General features: G+C 41.9%; 1 protein-coding gene across 3 annotated transcripts in view; it reads left to right on the top strand.

Annotated features, from left to right (window-relative positions):
* The first annotated feature begins 6,032 nt into the window (after nt 1-6,032).
* Nucleotides 6,033-22,058, top strand: part of nup210 (nucleoporin 210) — a 36,120-nt gene continuing 20,094 nt past the window's right edge. For all 3 annotated transcript variants that reach the window (XM_083975924.1, XM_083975923.1, XM_083975922.1), the window contains exons 1-17: nt 6,033-6,660; nt 7,520-7,659; nt 8,396-8,527; nt 9,189-9,285; nt 10,098-10,248; nt 10,790-10,922; nt 11,181-11,339; nt 11,595-11,663; nt 11,754-11,860; nt 12,647-12,787; nt 12,921-13,058; nt 13,263-13,418; nt 14,164-14,362; nt 14,978-15,123; nt 16,125-16,343; nt 16,515-16,688; nt 16,908-17,100. In XM_083975924.1, the coding sequence (XP_083832050.1) occupies nt 6,506-6,660; nt 7,520-7,659; nt 8,396-8,527; nt 9,189-9,285; nt 10,098-10,248; nt 10,790-10,922; nt 11,181-11,339; nt 11,595-11,663; nt 11,754-11,860; nt 12,647-12,787; nt 12,921-13,058; nt 13,263-13,418; nt 14,164-14,362; nt 14,978-15,123; nt 16,125-16,343; nt 16,515-16,688; nt 16,908-17,100 (2,509 nt within the window). In that variant the 5' untranslated portion in view covers nt 6,033-6,505. The remainder of the gene's footprint in view (nt 6,661-7,519; nt 7,660-8,395; nt 8,528-9,188; nt 9,286-10,097; nt 10,249-10,789; nt 10,923-11,180; nt 11,340-11,594; nt 11,664-11,753; nt 11,861-12,646; nt 12,788-12,920; nt 13,059-13,262; nt 13,419-14,163; nt 14,363-14,977; nt 15,124-16,124; nt 16,344-16,514; nt 16,689-16,907; nt 17,101-22,058) is intronic.

Raw genomic sequence — 22,058 nt, 5'->3', positions numbered from 1 at the left:
AAAGATGAAGACGTGGTTAAAACAATTTAGCGTCTCAAACAACTCTAAAATATGTTACCTTTGATATCATTTCACGCAATGTGAATTTAAGTGAGAAATAAAAGTCTTAAAAAAGAGTAGTTAGTATACATTAAATGTGGTGCAGATGGAAGCACTTTGGCAAGATTACACCTCCACTGTTCATGTTCATGAATGCGTAGAGCTGAAACACAAACCCACTCAGCTCTATCCACCTAATGTCTATGCCCAGGAGAATTTAAAGCATGTAGTAGATTGTATAAAGGGATTTAATAAGATTACTTACAGCACGGCTCTGTAGACCTCCCCTGTTCTGCTTTACTTCATGCAGGCCAAGCTAATCTGTAAGTGAAAAGGTTTAACTTATCAAGGGGAAGAATGATATTTAAGGAGATTCACTTTTTCTGTTAATGTAATTAATAAAAAAAATAGAAAAATAAAAAAAGGCATCTTGTTGTCTTATCACACAGTTGAACCATGCATCATTTAAATGCGGTCCCACCTCCTGCTACTCTTTTACATTTCTTGGAACACATAAGGCCAGTCCCTGAGGCAGAGGGTGATTTCACTGGATAGTAACACCTTTTTATTGTGCCTACCTACAGCGGTTTTTACTGTGCCTCACGCCTAGGGGAACTTTAAGCTTCCCAAACTATTTGAAGCAGTGACCCTTCTGAAAGCCTATTACATTTCTGGTGAAAGCAGACCCACCAGTTGAGAACATTGCCACTGAGTAAGCACTCGAGTAAGTACTATGGTCTTCTGCACCCGCTTGTTTGGGCCAAGCCAGGCATGGTGGCTGTGAGAGACGTTCCCGACTTCACACCAGGAAGGATGCGACTGCTGATGCATGCCAGATGAGGAGACGCTGGATGGAATTGCAAAGCAGCTGCAGCCATTTGTGATATAGGGGAAATAATTTATGGGCAACATATGTGGTGTTGTTGCAAGGATTTCTTTTGGTCCAGAAGAAGAGATGAAATGCTTCAGTGGTTTCCTGTGCATACATAATATAGTAGTGACAATCTAAAAGAGGGAAGCCATTATAAACAACACATTGGGATTTAAAAAGGACCACTTTTAAGAACAACAAACATACTGCAATCAGTGACTTTTAAAGGTTAGGACCATTTAACTGCCCAAAAACACAAGCACAAAGAAGTCTGATCCCTTTTTTCCTATCGTTATTGGCTGCTGAACTCCACACTTTGGAAATCACACAAAGATCTATCCAAGGCCCAGAAACAACTCTGCATTACAAGCACTTTTCCCTGTGAACGAGTCCCGTCTGCTGCTGCACTTTGTGTTGTCTAGACCTCAGTCTCTGTGCAAAGTGCAACAGACACAGCGTGTGACATTCAGGTATTGTTTTCCATGTTCTCAGACATTACATCATTCACTCTTAACATCAGTTGTACGTGCACTGCTCATGGACAGAGTAGAATGATGAAACTGAGTGTAGAACTGAGGCCCACCGGAGCGGCCTTGTCAAAATAAAGGAAAGTTGTACTGTCTTCTCATGTTTCATTCTCAACTGTCATCATTTGACAAAGGAGGATATGTTTTTTCTACCACCCTGATGTAGCTTGAAAACATCAGAACTGACTATTGTGGTGCGAATTCACAGTATATCACACGTGTACACTGCTGTTGTGGCAGTGGTTGTCGGCTTTCTGGAACACAGCACCAGTCAGCGATGGGCTTTTATCGCTAATGCACTCTGACTCAAACAATATTTCACCTTTGGCACATAGCGGCATTATGTAAAACATTTCAAAACCACAATGTAGCTTATATCTGTTAATCAAGCTGTGCATCAGTCAGAGTCTGGAAAACCAGAGGCACAATCCAGGAGGAGCATTGCTGTAGTAACTTCAAAGCGGATGAGAGGATGGATCATAATGCGGCCAATTGAACTCAGACTGCATAATCAACCGAGTGTTCACAATTCATGTTTTATCTCAGGACCAATTTTAATGCCAGAAAATGATCTCACACAAACAAACACAGGGGAAATTAGATTTGAGATGTTTTTTTTGTTGGAGTAAATTAGTTCTGCATTACATTTCTACAGATGTTATTTTGTTCATTTCCAGTGGTCTCCTCAGCCACTGTTCCTTTTTTTTTTTAAACCTGCATTGTCTAAGTGCATTGATGACATTTTAGTTCTTTACCCAGTCATTAAATAACCATGTTCACTACTCATTGCTTCAATCAGTGCCTGGATGAGAATAATATACAGTATAGGGAGCTGTCAGTGACACCTAGGGGTGAAAAGTTGTGTATTACAAGTTCTTGACTTAATGTGGAGGAGCAAGACAGTCTCTTGTCTGATTCTTCAGGTTAGATTTATAGTTTAAAGCAAAACTAAGCAAAATCTTTTATACTTAACACATTTTCAGCTAATTATCTCTGCCTGATTCTAAATGCTGTGTGTCTAGTCAATTGTAGGGCAGGCTAATGTTTGCTTTCATTTAGAGCAATTACCCAAAAATATTTACATACTTAAAAAAACAATGTTATAGCATTGCTCAAAAAAACAAAAAAAACTTCATGCCTTTTTATTATTACCATTATTGATTCTGCATGACAACACACTGAATATTTTGTTAAGGATAGTACACAATCTCATGGCTCAATGGCTTTAAAATACCTACCGGTACTTATTTAGTATTTCAAGATGTCAAATGAAGAACAGCTAGGCCTATTGCTATAGACACTATAGTTACCGTATTGGTTGACCATTTTATAAAGTTGGAAAATCAATCTCTAAAATGTCTTTGCTGTGTAAACAACATCGATTATATTCTGTCCATAAAAAAAAAAAAAAAATAGACATAGACAGAATTTCTACCATAACATGTTACGAAATCCAATCCGGGATATAAATTATGCATATACGGTACAAATACACTGAATGTGAACTGTATGATGGGAAGTTTCTTGTGTATGTGTGCTGCCTCTTGCACTCTCCATTCGATGTCTGTAACGATTGGAATCAATGGAGGAACCTTGGGATTAATGGACTGCTGTTTTTCAGATTCTTTCCTCTCTACCTTGTTCCCCTTGTCTGGATTTAGTTTGAAAAGGCACCAGTTTCCACACACGTGACTAAAGTGCTACAAACCCCATTTTGAAAATGGATGACCCTGTCATTGCTTGATTTTTTACTTGAAATAAAGCTCACAGTCATTAAATCTGTAATTTTGAAAAATAAAGTTAAACGATAAATTGGACTGTTACAGTACTTGTTTTCCAGGCTGAAAACTTCAGCATACTCAGTTTGAAATTCAGCTCCACATCTTATCTGAAATCTTGGTGGGTTTACATCAAGAACCATAAAGGGGCTCACCTTTGCAAGACCTCCAGAGCTGCTCTTGGTCCTGGTGGATTGATGATGTCAAGGCAGTAGCATGCAGCGAACATCAGTGCAAGGTTATTGCCAAACACTGGAACACTGCCATTCTGGATGGTTTGGTCCATTGCAATTGCAAAATGGTCAGCTTTCAGGGGAGAACTCCTGGAGCAAAACAGAGGAAAGATACACTTTGAAAATTAAAAAAACAGTCAAACATCATGTTAAATATACCACAATGAGATTAAACTAGGGTATCTTTCCATTATGGCTGAACAAGAAATTATTATTAACTTCACAACATTCACATTCAGTATTGACCATAACTTAATTTCCACCCAATACATAATACTTAATGGTTTTTCAATAGGCTATATTCTGAAAAACTAAAATATTAAGAGATTATTTATTCATTTAAAATGGAAGTTACACAGTCGATTATGCAATCAGTAAACACAACGATGCATGGTGTGCTTGGAAGTTGATAAATCTCAGACAGCAGACACGTTTCATCGCCTGCCGCCAGGATTTTCATTGAAATGAAAGACTGGTGGGACGATCAGCATCTATTTTCTTCGCTTTAGCAGTCTCTATACCTCCTAGGATGTTCCCTGTTTTACTCCTCTTCACATGAGGTATGAAATAACTTCTGCCTGACACAGATGCCCTGTCAACATCCAAACCTGTGAGCCTTCACTGCATGTGTCACAAAGATGTAACCACAGTTTTCGATCGATTTGTTTAATTCTTCTTGTGTAGCTTACACTGGAGACTCCAGAGCCATACAGTATGTATGCAACCTCATCATAGGCTAAAAATCCTTTGCTTGTGCTGGATGCCTGACCTTTGAGGTTTTCAGGTTTCCTCGTCATCAACCTGTCAATCCAGCTCTGTAGCTGCCTGGCAAGAGAGTTGTAACCACTACCTACAACTTGAGAACAGGAGGATAAATTGAAACAATCTTCCTGGCCATTTCACTAAGATGTTTCTTCCCTGGTGTGGGGAAGATAGGTAGGATCTCCCCTACAATCAGGTGAATCAGTTACCATCTTTCACTTCCTGTTGGCTGCTCTTTTTCAAAGCTTCCTAGTAATCTGATGGCATTTTGCTCCAGGGGATCTCAAAAGTGAAGTGCCAGTTGTTGTCTGCTGGAGTGAGTCTATGATGAGCTCAGGGTGCACTTGAGCTTCAGTATAGAAAGCAGAGAGTTGATATGGTTCATGAAGTATTCACCTGGAGAGGGCACCAGAAAAATATAGGAATTCAATACTTGTTGCATTCTCTATTGTTCATAAACATAATTTAGACTTAATATGTTTACAACACACACACAAGAACCTAATTGATAGAGATTGATCTGCTTTTGTTTTAGCATAATTCCTAAAATGCAGCTCTCTCCATGCACCTCATTACTCAGTTTTTGAGAAATGCAAAACCAATTTTATTGATTTTGTGTTTTCTTCAAGATTTAATTGAATTGCCCCAAACAAGATGCACTGTCTGGGGAAGCTACTCACTTTGGTTTGTATTTGTAGTGAGTGGATTTTTTATAGGCTATACAGTCTATGATTGACTTTGTCATAGGCCTACTTAATCTTTCTGAAGGGAGCAAGGTATCGGGAGTACTGTACTGAAGTATATTTTCAGGTATGCATGTTAGCATATATATAGCCTATATATTTTGAAAACATATCATGTTTACCCCACTGTATTTCTGAGTCAAGTACTTTTTTATTTTGAAGTAAGGCGTTTGGTTAAAATAAGAAATCTAGTATAATAGACCGACCATATAACACAGGAGATTAAAAAAACGACCTCAGTCAACCCTTCATGTCATGTGTTGCTGCATGTTACAACAGCTCAATCTGAACTTGGCAGTGGTGATACAGATGAGGTATGATGATTCATATCCATGTTTGAAATGTTGTAATAAAATAAATAAATAAAGAAGAAAATCTTGTTTCAAACTTTGGAGAGCATGTCCATGTCAAGGTGTTAATGCTTGTTTAACACCAAATGGAAGTTGTTGATTCAATCAGCTTAGTATTTCTCTTTACAGTCTCTACAAGTTTTTTTTTCTACTCTACAGCTTCTACAAAGTCAGCACTGTGTTGACAAAAAAAAAAAAAACTTTTGTGTAGGCCTACTTTTTTTTTTTAAAGCAAATATACTCCATTAGTTTTTAACATAAGTACAAAAAAATGACTGAACTACTTTCACTTGTATTGTGTGTAATGTTTTTGAATAGCATACAGTAGCTTTTGACCAGAAGCACATGTACTTTGAGTCAAGTGATGCAGTCATGTGTACTTTAACCTGTTAGTAGCGTCTGCAATCTGCATCTCTCCTTTGGGCTGCGTAGTGGGAGAAGGAGGAAGAGGAAGCCGGAGGCGGAGGAGGGGGGACACAGGGGGGGAAACACGCTGCTGAAGCCCCAGCCCCTGTCGGCCTCAGATGACCCTGCAAACCACAACCACCACCACCAAAAACAACCACTGCACCACAGTGTCGCTCAGCGTAGTTGAGGTCAGATTTCGACCGTCGCTGCAGTTAAATCACATTGCGCCTTTAAGAAACAGCGTCATCACGTCATCACGTCTCCCGTTACACCCCTCGACTCTGACGTCACCGCACTCCCGGCATGCTCACTGTAGAAGTCCAATTATCGTTAATGGCGGGTATTCGCGCACAAAACATACTTAGTTTAAGCTTCTGCTAAGCCAAACAATATGCACTGACTTAAAAACGGGAAGTTTCGAGCTAGTCGTTGTGTGATTGAAGACACCTCCGAGGAGAAACAAAGCGAAGGAGCCGAATAACAAGAGGACCCGGGAGGAGACTGTAAACTGTTGTTATCATGTGTCTGCCGCCGTCCGTCAACTACTGACTGAGACAAACTGAAACCGAGCTGGAAGGAAGACAACGTGCTTGAGTCGAGAAATAGCTTCACTAACGATGGGAGCGGTTACTTCAAAACTAACGTTACAGCACGTGTAGTAGTAGTAGTAGTAGTAGTAGTCAACGGATGAAGTTAAGCTAGCTCACAAACTCCGCGTCCGTCCATTCATTCATTCATTCATTCGACCGTTAGTTCTTGTAGCCAATTAATCTCTGCAGTCTCATGAGGCGGAAATGGTTTCGTATAAATTATCAGTGTTGCCAGTCTTGATATATGTCTGTCAAGTTTATAGCAGCTCGAAACTAAATATACCGAAAGTGTTGCTGCCTCTTGCCAGAAGTACGAGAATCAACTTCACATTGGAAACTACTGAGGGCTGCTACAAATGGTGAGTGGAAAAACATAAATGAAGGGTCAGTCCGCTAGTAAAGCGGCGTGCTTTGTGCAGGCGTGTCAGATTACACACGGGGCTTGTCAGGCCACATGTTTGCACGGTACTGTATATGTGCCAGTCTGTAGTCAGTCATTGCAGTGGCACAATGCGGGTCATCAAACCCGTTAAACAACAACATCAGACCTGAGGGTTAACTAATTATCATTATGAAGTTATACACCAACGATCTTAACTGGAGCAAGGCGTTACAGGAAAAGCAGCTATTACACAATGTTTATCCCCGTCTCAGAGACAAAAGGCATATGTTTATTCTGACACAAAGCATTAAACACCTGCATACACCATGACTTTATTCTGTTTACACAGAGTACTGTATCTACTTTAGGTAATATCCCTCCTTTCTTAACAGCAATATATTCCTTACCCCTTTTAAACTACTTAAAAATAATCTGACAAACTCATATAGCTTCTTTTCCCATAATGGTTTATTCTATTTTTGCCTTCACTGTTGAGTTTTACTGTTTCTATCATTTATTATCCCAATCCTCTTTAATTTTGCAGTAAACACCACCTCAAATATTAAAATATTGTTCCACCTGAAATGGTGGAATGGGACTGGGGATGGAAATTAGCCACTTGGCTACAATCCCACATATTTACATGTCAATGTCCATCAATATGTACTGTTCCCATTTAAAAAAACAAAACAAAAGATTTGAATCTGAAATCTGAAATCTACCTATGATGAACATTAGGGGAAACTGCTTGCTTCATTGTTGAGTCAAATGGAGAACTGACATACATTATATTACATTACATGACCTGTTCTCTTTTTCTGGTCGTATTCTTCCAGGACTTCCACCAGACCGGAGGTAGCGAGCATCCAGGCTGTGGATGAAGTGAGCAGCCTCGGCTGCTCCAGGAAAGCTGTTCTCCAGGCTCTTTCCACCCAGCCCTCCAGACTGACCAGCATCATTCTGGCTGAAGATGTTGGTGAGTTTAGTGGCGATATATAAATCAGCAAGCAACCCTTAAATTTGCACTGTAAGCTATTGATATTTCCTTGGTTTAAAATACATGTGACAGACATATGTTCAGAATGTAATTATATGCTCCATTGCCCACGAGTAGCAGATGAAATGGTCAGGACCATGCAAATTGTCACTTTGCTGCTCAGATGTGTTATATGATCTGTGTCATCTGCTGCCTGCGGTGCAGTTGGCCTGTCATGGATGACTGAGCGTTTGCTTTGTAATCAGGAAAATAAGACACATTGTCACTTAAATCTCAAATCAAATGGAAAAAAAATGGTTCTGTTTAAACCACAGTCGTAGATTTAGAAAAAGGCCTAACCTGCCCAAGCTGTTATAGGTTTCCCAAACCATAACCCGATCTAATCCAGTCACAACAGCCCAATTAACAGACAAGGAAGCCACAACATTTGACTTGGTGGTTGATAACAACAGTATGGGCTGCCAGGAGTGGAGGAAGTGTTAGAGCTTTCAGTTTCCATTGCCATTTCCATATACTCATAATAAAGAGCATTTGGCCAGGAGGTGCAATTTTATGCTTTGTGTCTCAACAGGCATTACTGTTCTCTATTTTTCATTTCTCCTCCTCGATAATGTCAACTGTTGTTTTGAGCTTTTCCTCATTTGGTTGAAGTAATACAATTTATGTATGTATATTTATTGTTTATCTGCCATTGTGTCCCCTCTTTCATTTGCAGTTACCGGACAGGTATTGCGCTGCGACGCTATTGTCGACATCATCAATGAAATCCAGATAGTGTCGACCACCAGAGAGCTTCATCTTGAGGACTCACCGTTGGCACTCAAAATTCATGCACTGGATTCTGAAGGTGTTGTATACAGCCTCATCAGAGGATAAAATGATTATGATCACATGCTGCTGGTGTTACACTTTCCCTTAAGACTTTTCAAAATAATTTACATCAGCATTGGTAATATTACTCCATTCTCATATTGCAAGGAGTCCACATTTTATTGTTTATTTGCTGCTCTGAGGACTTCTCGGTGTAATGACTGAGCTGGCTTTAGGCAGTATTCTCTTCCCCTCCAGGCTGCGACTCTGAGGTGGCTGTGTTTGTTCTGTTCGACTGGTTCCATTTAGGGCAGACACACTTAGTTTAATGAGCTGTAGCTACAGCCTGATTCTTTCTGATGATGGCTCCAGGGCCTGGTGCTTTGTTTTTGTTTGCTTTGGCCTTAAAGTGCATTTTAGAGTCCTTAGATGGAGTAGATTGCAAAAGGACTGCATGCATCCTGTAATGAAATGCCTATTGGTTTTGTTTTAGCTAATTCGATTGCCAGAAGCTTTCAGAAATTGTTCTCACCATCCATTATGCACTCAATCATGCAGTAGTGACCTTAAGTTGAAAAGTCCATGCAAATATACTCTGTTCTTCATAATCTCTCGCATAATAATGTTTATGCCTATGTCTATGATTTCTGGCATGAGGACAATACAAGACTTACCCCTTATCTTATTTTGTATTGTAGGAAACACCTTCAGCACCCTTGCTGGTCTAGTGTTTGATTGGACCTTGGTGAAAGATGTAGATGTGAATGGATTCTCTGACTCTTACAATTCATTACGGTAAGATTCACAGTGTTGGTACTACACTCAAACTCTACTGTGCAGTCTTGCTTCTTTTAATAATCTTATAGCAATTCAAAGGTTACTAGGGATGCACATTTTGATTTTTTTTTTTATAACTGATAACCGACGCTCGTTAATCGATTATTAACCGTTAACCGATAAGATTAAAATGCTCGCCGATGGTTTTCTTTCTTTCTTTTTTTTGCTCTGTCTCGGACGGAGGTCAGATCTTCCAATGTTGAACTGTTTTTGCAGCCAAACACCAGGCTGAAGTGACAGGAACAGCAGAGCTACTCTATGAACCTGCTGGAGACTGCAGCGATGTCCTTTATTTATTTATTTATTTATTTATTTTTTGTATTTTTTTTTAGCAGTGCCGTTGTTACAGAAGATGCACATCTAACTCTGTGTGGGCTACCGCGCCTCCTATGTAACCTTTTGCTGCGAAATATGACTAAAGGCACATGTCGATACGCCCCCATGAGTTGACAACATAAGGAGCTAATAAATTAAAAATTAACCGATAGTTTGGGTCAAAGTTGTTGTTGTTGTTATCGTTAACGGGTAAATGGTTAATCATGTGCATCCCTAAAGGTTACCTATATATATTTGCTTCTTTCTCAATATATATATTTCAACTGACATTGATATGCTAACCTTTCTGTAATCCTGCTTTTTTTTCACCAAGGTAGTTTGATTGTATTCAACTTCTTTTTTCCTTTTTCTCTGAAAATGAATCATTCTTGAGGGCAGACGCAAGGGCCCGTTGTTCAGTTGAGAATCTAATCCGTTGCTTTTCTCTCCTCAAGGGTACTTAAGTTCTCTGAGTCCACATACAAACCCCCTGTGCACATATCTGAAATGGAGCGTGTTGGGAAACAGGGTGATATTATTTTGGTGTCAGGCCTGAAAACGGGACATGCTAAGCTGAAGGCCAAAATACAAGAGACGTTATATAAGGTAAGCTGTTGGGTAGTACAGAACATATTGTATGGATGTGTCTTGGCTGCTGACACTACCACAAAGTTTATGTAAAACTGGGTTCGTCTGGTTTGTTGTTAATTGGAGATAACAGGAAATCAAAAGATCAGAATATGTTCTTGTTAACTGTGTCCTCTTTGTTATGACTCATCTCCTGAGATACAGACTGAACTAGCTAAAGACTGTGTAATAGCAATAGCTCCTTTCTGCCTCAGTGGCCATGACAGTTAAGTTGTATTTCTGTCTTTTTAATGAATTTGTAGTTGACATTTCTGTTCATCATGCAAAATTGATGTATGTCTGAGTAATCATCCAAACAAGCTGCTATTAAACTAAGCAGAAAGAGGAGTTATCTAAAGTGATTACAGTACATTAAATACTCAGAAAAGGCAGCAGCCATGTGAAGTTTAGATTCGTTAGTTTGATCTTTTATCCTTTATTTCGAAACCCTCAAGCGTGTGTGTGTTGAGGCGGGGTGCTGAAGTTGTGTTTTTCTGTTACCATGGTGCCCGTACCACAGGATGTGGGTGCTGCGGAGGTGAGGCTGCTGATTTTAGAGAACATCCTGCTGAGTCCTGCTCATGATGTCTACTTGTTGGCGGGAACTTCCATCAGATACAAAGTGCTGAAGATAAGACAGGGCACAATCACAGGTCTGACTGTCAATCATTTCACATTTACTTAATAGTATTTTACTGTTTTAAGAAGCCAATTTTAGATTAACCCACAGTCCAATCATTAGGTGACTACATTTAAGTATGAAACTGAAATGTTGAGCAACTATTGATGCCACTCACTGTGGCCAGCTGTGCAGAGCAGCTGAGCCATTTCCTTTTCAGATGCAAAGCGTCTGTGGTGCAGACACATGCCAACTCTCAAGGTAATTTGTGTTGTTGTGTTGTGTTGTGCAGAGCTCTCTATGCCTTGTGACCAGTATGAGCTGCACCTTCAGAACAGTATTGCTGGACCCAATGCAAACCCAGATGTTGCCGTGGCCAGTATGGATCAAAGCACCTCCACAGTTACAGGAGCTCAACTGGGACATGTCAATGTGGTTCTGGATCATAAGAGTATCCTTTTGATGAAATACACTTGTTATTCTAATGGCATAGTGCAATGTTATCTTAAGCTGATGTCTGGTAATTTTTATAATGAATTAAACTGCAGTGATCAAGGTGTTTTTAAAGTTTTTAATTCTCGTTTTGTTATGATTAAAATGTGAGGAGTTATATTGTAAATCAAGAAAATAGTTAAGTTTGGAGCTGTTATTATAATTAATTATATCAATGAATGTGCCTGATTAACTTTCCTTAGTTACTTTTAAGGCCTGCGAATGCAGGGAGTGTCTCGCCTACCCAACAGCACTCTCTTTGTGGTTGAACCCGGCTACCTAGGTTTGCTTCTTTCTCTACTTGATGAGAAATGAACATTGATTCTCTTGACATAAAAGAGTTAGCTAACTTTTCTCTCTTTAATTTCTTCAGGTTTTAAAATTCATCCAGGAGACAGCTGGGTTCTTGAAACGGGCAGAGTATACGACGTCTTGATTGAAGTATTTGATAAAACTGGCAACAAAATTTACCTCTCTGATGTAAGTGCACCTCAGTGAAATCAAAAAGTGAAAGGTGGAGTAATGTGGATACTAAAGAAACTTATTGATACTGTAACTCAAGTGCAAAACAAATGCAAACACCCTTCTTGTCGGTGCCCCCCCCCCCCCCCCCACACACACACACACACACACACACACAAATTCATGGAGGCACATGGCAAAGGCAGCATTTCTCCATCTCTCCATCATATTTCAGTTTTTGTTCCTCTGTTGCTTAACCCTTATCCCTCTTGACAATGCAATTACCGGTATGCAGCAGAGAATTCATCACCGTCACACTGCAGCCAGTGGACGTTCATGCAAGCACTTGCCTACTGTAATATTTTGGATTCAAATCATTTACTCCATCTTAATTTTTTGTCTGTGTGAATGTTTTCATTACATACACAACAGAATTTGACTGGATGCACCATGTGACCAGGAATGTGTTATTCTACGTAGCTCTCGGTTAAATCAAATATTTCCCATTTCATAAGAACAGGAAACAGCCTCCATCATGGCTGTCATAGAGCCTGTCTTATTAGTTTTTCTCGCTTGATTTCTCACAAGTATTTTTCTAATTTCCTCCTTTTATTTATTCTGTATTACGCGAGTCACTACTTGGACTTGGAAATAAATCAGACTGCATTCCAGTAATTTAAATACGATTTTCCTGCACTGACCTATGAATTTTATTAAAAACCACTGATATGTTTCCAGTTTGAAAATTGGAAGTCAAATTATTATTAGTGAAAACCTGTGTGTGGTTTATTTTTGATTTTCCAGAATGTTCGTATCAGCACTGCTTTCCCTCCGGAGTACTTTGAGCTCCTGGAGTCGTCTGTGAATGGATCATATCATCGCGTCAAAGCACTCAAAGAAGGCCTAACTCTCATTGATGCTACCCTGACGGCTGTTGTGGATGAAGTGAGTTTAATTGCAACTTCAAGCCATTAGTGTATTTCAATTGGAGCATCATAATTGCGTTAACCTTCTGCCCGTTTCTTCCACTTCAGTAGAAAGAGCTTGCTCATTTCCTGTGGCCTCTGTTTTGTTTCAGAGTGGAAGGGTCCATGCACTTGCCAACCCAGTCCACAATGAACAGGATGTTGAAATCTATAACCCAATAGTTCTTAGTCCCAGTATTCTCACATTTCCATGGCAGCCAAAGGTTGGAGCTTACCAGTACACAATAAAGGTAATTATTCCCTCCCAGCACACTATGACTTCTGTCATAGAACACAAGCAGTGTCAAGCATATGACACTTTCTGTATGAGACTGTGTTTTTAGAAATTACTCTTTGTCATGCTCTGCCATAACAGTGAAAATTCAGGCTTTTACCACTGAGTCTAAAAGTGAGATCTAACATGAAAGAAAACCGTTTTTTGGTGCTTATCACAGGCTACAGGAGGGAGTGGAAATTTTAGCTGGTCTTCCTCCAATACAGCTGTTGCCACAGTGACTGTGAAAGGAGTGATGACGACGGTCAGTGACATCGGTGTCAGTGTAGTTCATGCTCACGATCTACGCAACCCACTACATTTTGGCCAAATGAAGGTGAGTTGACATGTGCTGCATTGTGGAACAGCACACTTGTTAAAGATTTTTATGGAAGTTATGAATGAGCTTTTATGTTATTGGTTTGTAAAGCCAAGCCACACAAGTAGAATAACACTTTTATTTACTAGGCTAGATCATACTTTACTGCAACTGTATGTCAACAGACACATTGTAACGTCATTCAACAGCTATTGTGGACCTTGCTTCCTTTTCTTAAAACCTTGAAAATTGATGTTCTCATGCTTTTTGAGGAGGGATTGTCTCTCATATGAATACATAGATTTGGTCAATGTTTTTGTTTGTGCTGTTTAAGGGGCGTAACGGTTGTAAAAACAGTTTTCAGGTTGCCAGGCTACTATCGCTCAAATCTGGAGAGAGCGCACTCACACAGTTCTGCAGATAACAGAATTTCATTGGTGTAAACAATAACTTGAGATTTGAAACAAAATGTTCATGTATTTTTATGAAGTCTGGTGTGTCCGTCAGAAACATTTTACTTTTTACTATTCTCAATTCACCATTTACTTGTGTGGTAGCATTGGGTTTTACACAAAAGTATTTAAGGAAAAGGGTATATTTACCCCCTTATGTAATGGAAGGTATTTAAGAGGATGTCATTATAAATCATGCAACCAAAGTAACTATATACTAAAGCTGCATTTCATGGCTATACCTCAAATTCCCATTTTACAGCACTGATTCTTACACTCTCTAAAGGCCTTTTGATACACTTTTCCCTCAGGTCTATGTCGTTGAGCCTGTGGCCATGGACTTTGCCCCTTGCCCAGTAGAGGCTAAGGTGGGTCTGGTTCTGGATCTGCCTCTCAGGATCTTCGGCCTGCTGGAGGAGGTGGAGAAAGAGCGGGTTATGTTGAGCGACTGCTCACACTTTGACCTGCAGGTTGAGGAGGAGAGCCACGGTGTCTTCCAGATGCTTGATGGTGAGTGAGCCTTGCTGTTCTGACCTGGCCATATTGTGATGCAACACAATCCTATATAGAAGCAGGTTGCCTACCATCACATGCTGTGGGTAATTTAATTCATGGACTTACTGTCTCTGAGTCTGCTTACTGTGCTCAACTGTATTCAGCCCAGTGTGGGAGGGGCACACCTTGTGTTTAGTGTCAGTTGTTGCAATTGTAACTATAATAATCTTTTTAATTAAGTAATTTTTCAAATGTGTGCACTTAATAAAACACTTTTAAGTGAATGATGGAAGAATAAGAGAAACCATAAATACTCGTAAGTGTGAGTTGGTCTTGACAATGGTATGGGCACAGTCCTCTAGCGCTGAAGTGTTTTTAATTATTTATTGCTCTCAGATTGTCTAAAAGTTTATCACTTAGAAAGTTCCTCTGTTGGCAAGATCCACAGTTTTTCATTTTAGAATCTTGTATTATTAATCTTTGGAGTGGGCCGGGACAAACAGTAGGACCTCTCTGTGGTTGAAGACAGGAAGAGATATAAGTGTGTCTCTGTGGTGATTTCTACATTGTCATATTGCGCCCTCTCCCACTTTTTGGCTTCCTCTAATCTTCATCCTCCTTCTGATGCAGGGAGGCTGGCCCCAGGCCAGGACCACTGCAGTGGGGTGAGAGCCAAGGCCCTCACACCTGGGTACACCACACTTACTGTCAGCTACTCCCATGGCAACGTCCACCTCAGTGCCAAGATCACCATTGCTGCCTATCTTCCTCTCAAAGTGAGTCTAAAGGTCTTGTCCTTCCAGAATCTAGTATAGGATTATGAACTTTGAGTCTTATCGTTTAACCTCTTTTGCACACAATGAATATTTCTCAAATCATGTCGAACTACTAATTTCCTTTTGTGGATTGATTAATCAACCTCACATATTTACACATTAACATATAGGGCAACTGCAGGTGAACTTAAGCTCAAGTCTTTGTTGTGATTTGCTTTTACTCTTTCATCTCATTTCAAAGCACCAGTTAGCTTGTGTCTTCTAAGGAAATTCACTCACATACACACATGCACACAATCTCACAATTCGCACACACAGTCTCTCCTTAGAGTCAAAGCAGAAATGCGATGATCAGCGAGTGTTGAAATTTCCTCCTCCTGGGTTTCCTCTGTGCTCTATGCATTTTAATAATGCATTATACACTTGCTCCACTGATTTGTTTTCCATGCCTGGCTGATGTTACTGCACAGAACTGAAATTGACTTCAACTGATGTGGTTTTGAATTTGACAGTATGACATGTATAATGATGAGGTGACCAAGTCTGTCATGAAACATTTACCCCCCCCCCCCCCCCCCCCCGTACCACAGATAACAGTAGCTATGGTTTCCCTACACATTACATTCAGATTATCAGAGAGTAACAGACTGTTTGATGCCCTTTTGTGTTTTTCTTTCTTTTTTTTTTACCATGGGATTGAGTGGTATTCTTCAAAATGTTGCAGACATTTCTGTGATGTTTCTTCACATATTGTGCCCTGGCAGCTAAAGGTTGACCCAGTTTTGTTTCTTTGCTGTGTAATACTGTGTATTTCAGCATAATATTTCCCCAGCTAAGTTCCTCTTAACACTAGAGTAACCACACTTATATAAATTCATATGTGCTATAATTTTTCAAGTGAAGTGTGTTTTTTTGGAGACCTATAGTGTAGACATTTTGGAGCATTTCTTTGAAGTGCCCTGTTATAACATGTATAATACAATAATGCTGTTATTTGACAGGCTATTGATCCCGTATCTGTGGCTGTGGTGACTCTGGGATCATCTAAAGACATGCTGTTTGAGGGTGGGCCACGGCCGTGGGTCTTAGAGCCCTCAAGGTTCTTCTGCAACTTGAGTGCCGAGGATGAGGCCAGCGTGAGCCTTACTCTGACTAGTCCTTCATCTCACAACTATAACCAGCACTGGGTCAGAGCAACCTGCAGGGCCCTGGGAGAACAGGTGGGATCTGTTGCAGTTATACAGTTTCTATTTTGCATTTGTTTCACCAAATAAAGAATGGAATGGTTAGATCTTATAAAAACGTACAGACGTGTTCTTACTCTATCACTTGTTGTTGTGGCTGCTTTTGCTCTCAGCTTTCATCTGACTTGTAATTATGATGTTCTTCAGGTGTTGGAGGTGATGGTGGGGAACAAGGCCAGTGTAACCAACCCTTTCCCTGCTGTGGAACCAGCAGTGGTCAAGTTTGTTTGCGCTCCTCCATCTCGCCTCACCTTAGTCCCAGTGTATACGAGCCCACAGCTGGACCTGACCTGCCCACTGCTGCAGCAGAACAAACAAGTGGTACGTATGTGGTGTGATGTAACAAGGGGAAACAAACTGTGTTGAGCTTTGAGCATTTGTTTTGTTTTCCAGAGGTATTTGTCCTACACTGATTACCTAACTCAAGAAAAGAGAAATGTTGAGGAAATGCAGTTATTAAATTACTTGAGCTTTTTATGATGATAACGATTTATTACATTTTTCCATTTCAACATTTCTGTATTTTTTATTTTTTTTTAGGTACCTGTTTCAAATTACCGCAACCCCATTTTGGATTTGGCTGCGTTTGATCAGCAAGGAAGGAAGTTTGACAACTTCAGCTCTCTGAGCATGTTGTGGGAATCGACTAAGGTGTCGCTTGCCAGTATTGAACCCACTATGCCTATGGAGCTGCAGCTGTTCGAGGACGGCAACAAACAGATGAAACTTCACGGTATAATGTCTCCAGATGGCTTAGACGAATTTGTTACTATTTTGTTTTGCTTTTTAAGAGAATGGCCTGTCAGCTTAATGTCACTCTTTTGTTAAGACATTTTGAAAGGAATGACATAAAAATGGGCTTTAATTGTGAGACAGTGTTGGCAGATGGGTAATTATCCATTCTCATATCACTGGGAATACATATTTATTGGTTCTTATTTGTTTCTATAGATTAGTAGTGATAAATAGTGTGGACTGGTGTTATACTGTTCTCATCATGCGGGACATGATTCAACAGCAAGCCAAACTCTAGTAAGTGCCGGAGTCAGGAGTCATCTTCGTAATACTCTTTAATAAGATGCCTTAGCTGCACTCACACAGAGTGAAACTGTAGAAAAACACCAAAATAAATACATTAACAACTTCAATTTACAGAGCTGTTCAACCAACGATGTAGCTAACTGCTAGCTAACTGCTATGCTACATATGCTAAATTATGATTTTTAAATACTTCGTGTTACATGAATTTCTGAGATAAATATATTAAATTATAACAATGCACTTGCACTTTATATACATAACAATTATCAACTTACAGACGATGCGTTCACAAGCGCAAAGAAGAAGATGGCAGTAGATGAAGCACGCCCGATCCTTAGCTTGCAAGAGAAAACAAAATGGCTGCTCATCATAAGTGACATGACATAAATTAAAGGGACAGACTATTTCCTGCTTAGAACAAAACCACTGCTAGGGGGCGCCAAATACAACTATAAATCAAACTTAGAGCCTGAGGCAGGACACTCCCCGCCTGGCATCTATAAGATGTCATAACTACTTAACTATCTTGATCTTTCCTTGACAACAGAAGGACGACTTCTGTGACTGGTCTGAAGTATGTCTTGCACGATCCATCCTTGAAAACCCTGATTTGTATCTTGCGCACCTTCTCATCTGGACTGTTGACGACATCTGAGACAACTGCCATTGGCCATTCATTGCGCGCCACTTGAGCATCCTTCATCAAAACAAGATCTCCCTTCTGAATGTCTGGCTGTGCTGTCCTCCACTTACGGCGAGTCTGCAGAGTGGGAAGGTATTCGCGTCTCCAGCGATACCAGAACTGGTCCGCTAGACTCTGCACCCATTTCCAGTTCTGCCTGAAGTGGTTGCCTTCTGAGAACACACCCACTGGAGGGGGTACACCAACCTTTTGGGTGAGTAGCATGGCTGGTGTAAGTATCAAGGGTGAGTCTGGGTCGCTGGACACGGGAGTCAGAGGCCTCGCATTGATTATCGCACAGACTTCTGCCATGAATGTGCAGAGAACCTCATGGGAGAGAGGTTGGTTCTTGACCTGCATCAACAGGAAGTCCAATATCCTTCGAACAAGCCCAATCATACGCTCCCATGCCCCTCCCATGTGGGAGGCATGGGGCGGATTGAATTCCCACGTACAGGACTCATCTCTGAGGTATTTCTGTACCGCAGGTTCCTTCGCCATCTTGTGGAATCCCAGTTCTTTGCTTGCCCCTACAAAGTTTGTTCCACAGTCGGAACGCAACTGCTTTGCAGGTCCTCGGATGGCAAAGAACCTACGAAGGGCATTAATGCAACTTGAAGTGTCCATGGTGCCAATAACTTCAATATGGACTGCCCTGGTGGACATGCAAGAGAAAAGCACGGCCCAGCGCTTGCTATGGGCATGCCCTCCTCTAGTTCTTCGTGCTGAGACCGTAAAAGGACCAAACACGTCCAGGCCGACATATGAGAATGGAGGAGATGTACTCAATCGTTCCTCTGGTAAGTCGGCCATCAGCTGGGTTTGAGTTTTCCCACGGAGCTTCCTACACACCAAACATCTGTGGAGAACACTGCTTACACATGATTTACCACCGACCAGCCAGAACCCCGCAGTGCGCACGGCTCCCTCAGTGAACAAGCGGCCTTGATGGTGGACTCGGTTGTGGTAGTGGCGTATCACTAGGGTGGAGATGTGGTGACGGCTTGGTAAGATAACAGGATTCTTTTCCTCACTGTTCAGTTGTGCGTGTGCCAGGCGACCGCCAACTCTTAGTAGTCCATTGACGTCCAAGAAAGGGTTCAACGCAGACAAAGAACTCTTTTTGGGAATGTCTCTTCCCTCCGTAAGAGCGATGTATTCCTCAGAGAAAACCGACTTTTGAACGGAGAGGATAACTACATTCTTGGCTTGAACTAGTTCCTCTTGAGGATGTGGTTGTTCACACTGGTGCCAGCCGGCGCATTTGTGTGACTGATTGTCAGGAGAGGACTTGAAAGAGCGAGCCACATGGATAAGTGAAGCGATTCCATTCAGCAAACTGACCCACGAGGAAAAACGCTTGAAGCGTTCTGGACCAAGTTGTCTGTCTTTCACACCAGTGGAGGATACGGTGACTTGGGTCTGAGTGCGAACCTCAGGGTCTATCTCTGGACTTACCAACTCAAAAGGAGCTTGTGTTGTAGGATGACACACAGCTGGTTTATAGAGGAAGTCCGGGCCTGTGAGCCAACTTGTGTCCTGAAGTTGAAGCGCCGAAACGGACCTCGAAGCGTGGTCCGCTGGGTTGAGCTCCGAGGGCACATAATGCCATTGCTCGGGCCTCGTTGACTGTCTGATTCTCTGGATCCTATTGTGCACATATACATAAAAGCGTTTGCTCTCATTGTATATGTAACCCAATACAACTCTACTGTCACAGTAAAAGCGCACCTCATCTGGCTTGAAATCCATCTCGTGCAGTATGAAATCTGACATCTCAACAGCTAACACGGCTGCACACAACTCGAGCCTAGGGATGGTAGGCTCATTTTGAGGTGTTAGCTTCGCCTTTCCCAGAACGAAACCGACGTCACACTTCCCATCCTCACTGATGGTTCTCAGGTATGCTACCGCACCAATAGCCTTGGTAGAGGCATCAGAGAAAAGACACAGTTCAGTGCGTTTTGCCTTCGAGAGAGATTCTGAACTGTATGTTCGGCGAACGTGAAGCTGTTGCAGATCGTTAAGGGAGTCTCTCCATGCTTCCCACTCCCTGCGCTTCTCTGCCGGGAGTGGAGTGTCCCAGTCGTCTACCTCTTTGGAGAGTTCTCTCAACAGGAGTCTCCCTTGTATTGTGACTGGGGCTGCAAAGCCGATAGGGTCGTATAGACCATTGACTGTTGAAAGTACTCCACGTCTCGTGAATGGTTTGTCACTGCTTGATGTCTGGAAGGTAAACGTGTCCGTTGTGATCTCCCAGCACAGACCAAGACTACGCTGAATGGGCGTAGCGTCTTCTTCAAGATCAAGATCCTTGATGCCTTTGGCACAATCTTCCGGAGGGAACGCCGAGAGCACCGCTGCACTGTTGGATGCAATTTTATGTAACCTCAAGTTTGACTCTGCTAGTGAAGCCTGGGTTCTCCGTAGCAGATCAATCGTGTCTTCTGCGGTAGGTAGCGACTTAAGACCGTCGTCCATGTAGAAGTCGCGTTCTACGAACCTGCGGGTGTCGGTTCCGTATTCGGGTTCACCTTCTCTTGCCGCACGCCTTAGTCCGTAGATAGCCACCGCCGGGGATGGACTATTTCCGAATACGTGGACCTTCATCCTATATTCCAAGATGTCCTTGTCCAGGTCATCGTCACGGAACCATAGGAACCTCAGATAGTCCCTGTGGTCCTCCCTCACTGTGAAACAATGGAACATTTGTTGGATATCCGCCGTTATCGCAACTGGCTCCTTTCTGAACCGGACCAAAACACCCAGGAGACTGTTGTTCAAGTCAGGACCGGTTAGGAGGACGCTGTTGAGAGAAAGACCCTGATACTGCGCACTAGAATCGAAAACGACTCTAATTTGGTCAGGCTTTCTCGGGTGGTAAACCCCAAATGATGGCAGATACCAGCGTTCCTGACCCTCCGCTAAAGGAGGTGCTAGCTCAGCCTGATCGTTGTCAAATATTTTCTGAATGAAATCAATAAACTGTTGTTTCATTTTCGGCTTCTTTTGCAGGGTGCGTCGTAGGGAGAGGAGACGATTGAGCGCTTGCTCTCTGTTATTGGGGAGAGGAGGTCTCGGGTGTCTAAAGGGAAGGGGAGCCACCCAGCTGTTGGCCTCGTCTTGGAAGATTTCCTTTCCCATAGTGTCCAAGAAGACCTTATCCTCCATGGAGAGAGCAAGTTCATTGTCGTTTCCTGTTTGCTCAAACACCGAGTGTCCAAGTTGGTCTGCATCTGTTCCATCTGTCGAGTCCCATCTGAGGGCATGATGAAATCCATGCTGTTTGTCGTCTCTGATGCTCAGCTTCTCCTTCAGATGGACATGGTTCTCGCAGGGTGTGAAGATGGAAGGCCGGCCATTCTCTAATACACTGGTTTTGAAGCATTGCACCGTTGGCACATGAGAGCTGCCCAAACATACATCGCCCACCAGAACCCAACCCAGATCCAACTTGAGCGCGAAGGGGGCGTTGTGAGGTCCGTTCACACGTTTCCTTACCTTGTGGACCCTCAAGATGTCGCGGCCTAACAGCAGGAGGATTTGAGCTTCCTCGTCCAGTTCCGGGATCTGTGGGGCAACGGACTTGAGGTGTGGATGGTAACGGGCTGCCTCGGGTGTAGGTATCTCGGATCTATTGTCCGGTATTTCGTTACACTCTATCAGCGTAGGGAGCGACAGACGGAGTCCTCCATGTACAGGCTCTATCTGGTAACCAATAGCTCTTCTGCCAACCATGTCTTTGCTGCCGGCACAGGTCTTCAGTGAGTAAGGAGATGCTTCATCGTCGATGTGAAAATGCTCAAAGAAGTCCGACTTGGCCAATGATCGGTTGCTCTGATCGTCGAGCATTGCGTACATCTTCACAGCGTTCTCCCGCTTGCCATTTGGATAGACCTGGACCAAACAAATCTTCGAACAAGACCTGGCTGTAAAACCTTTCCCACAGACCTCTGTACATGCACTGT

Source organism: Trachurus trachurus (genome assembly GCF_905171665.1).
Source record: "Trachurus trachurus genome assembly, chromosome: 7".
NCBI classification, from domain to species: Eukaryota; Metazoa; Chordata; class Actinopteri; order Carangiformes; family Carangidae; genus Trachurus; species Trachurus trachurus.
This window is presented reverse-complemented; position numbering and strand designations above follow the sequence as displayed.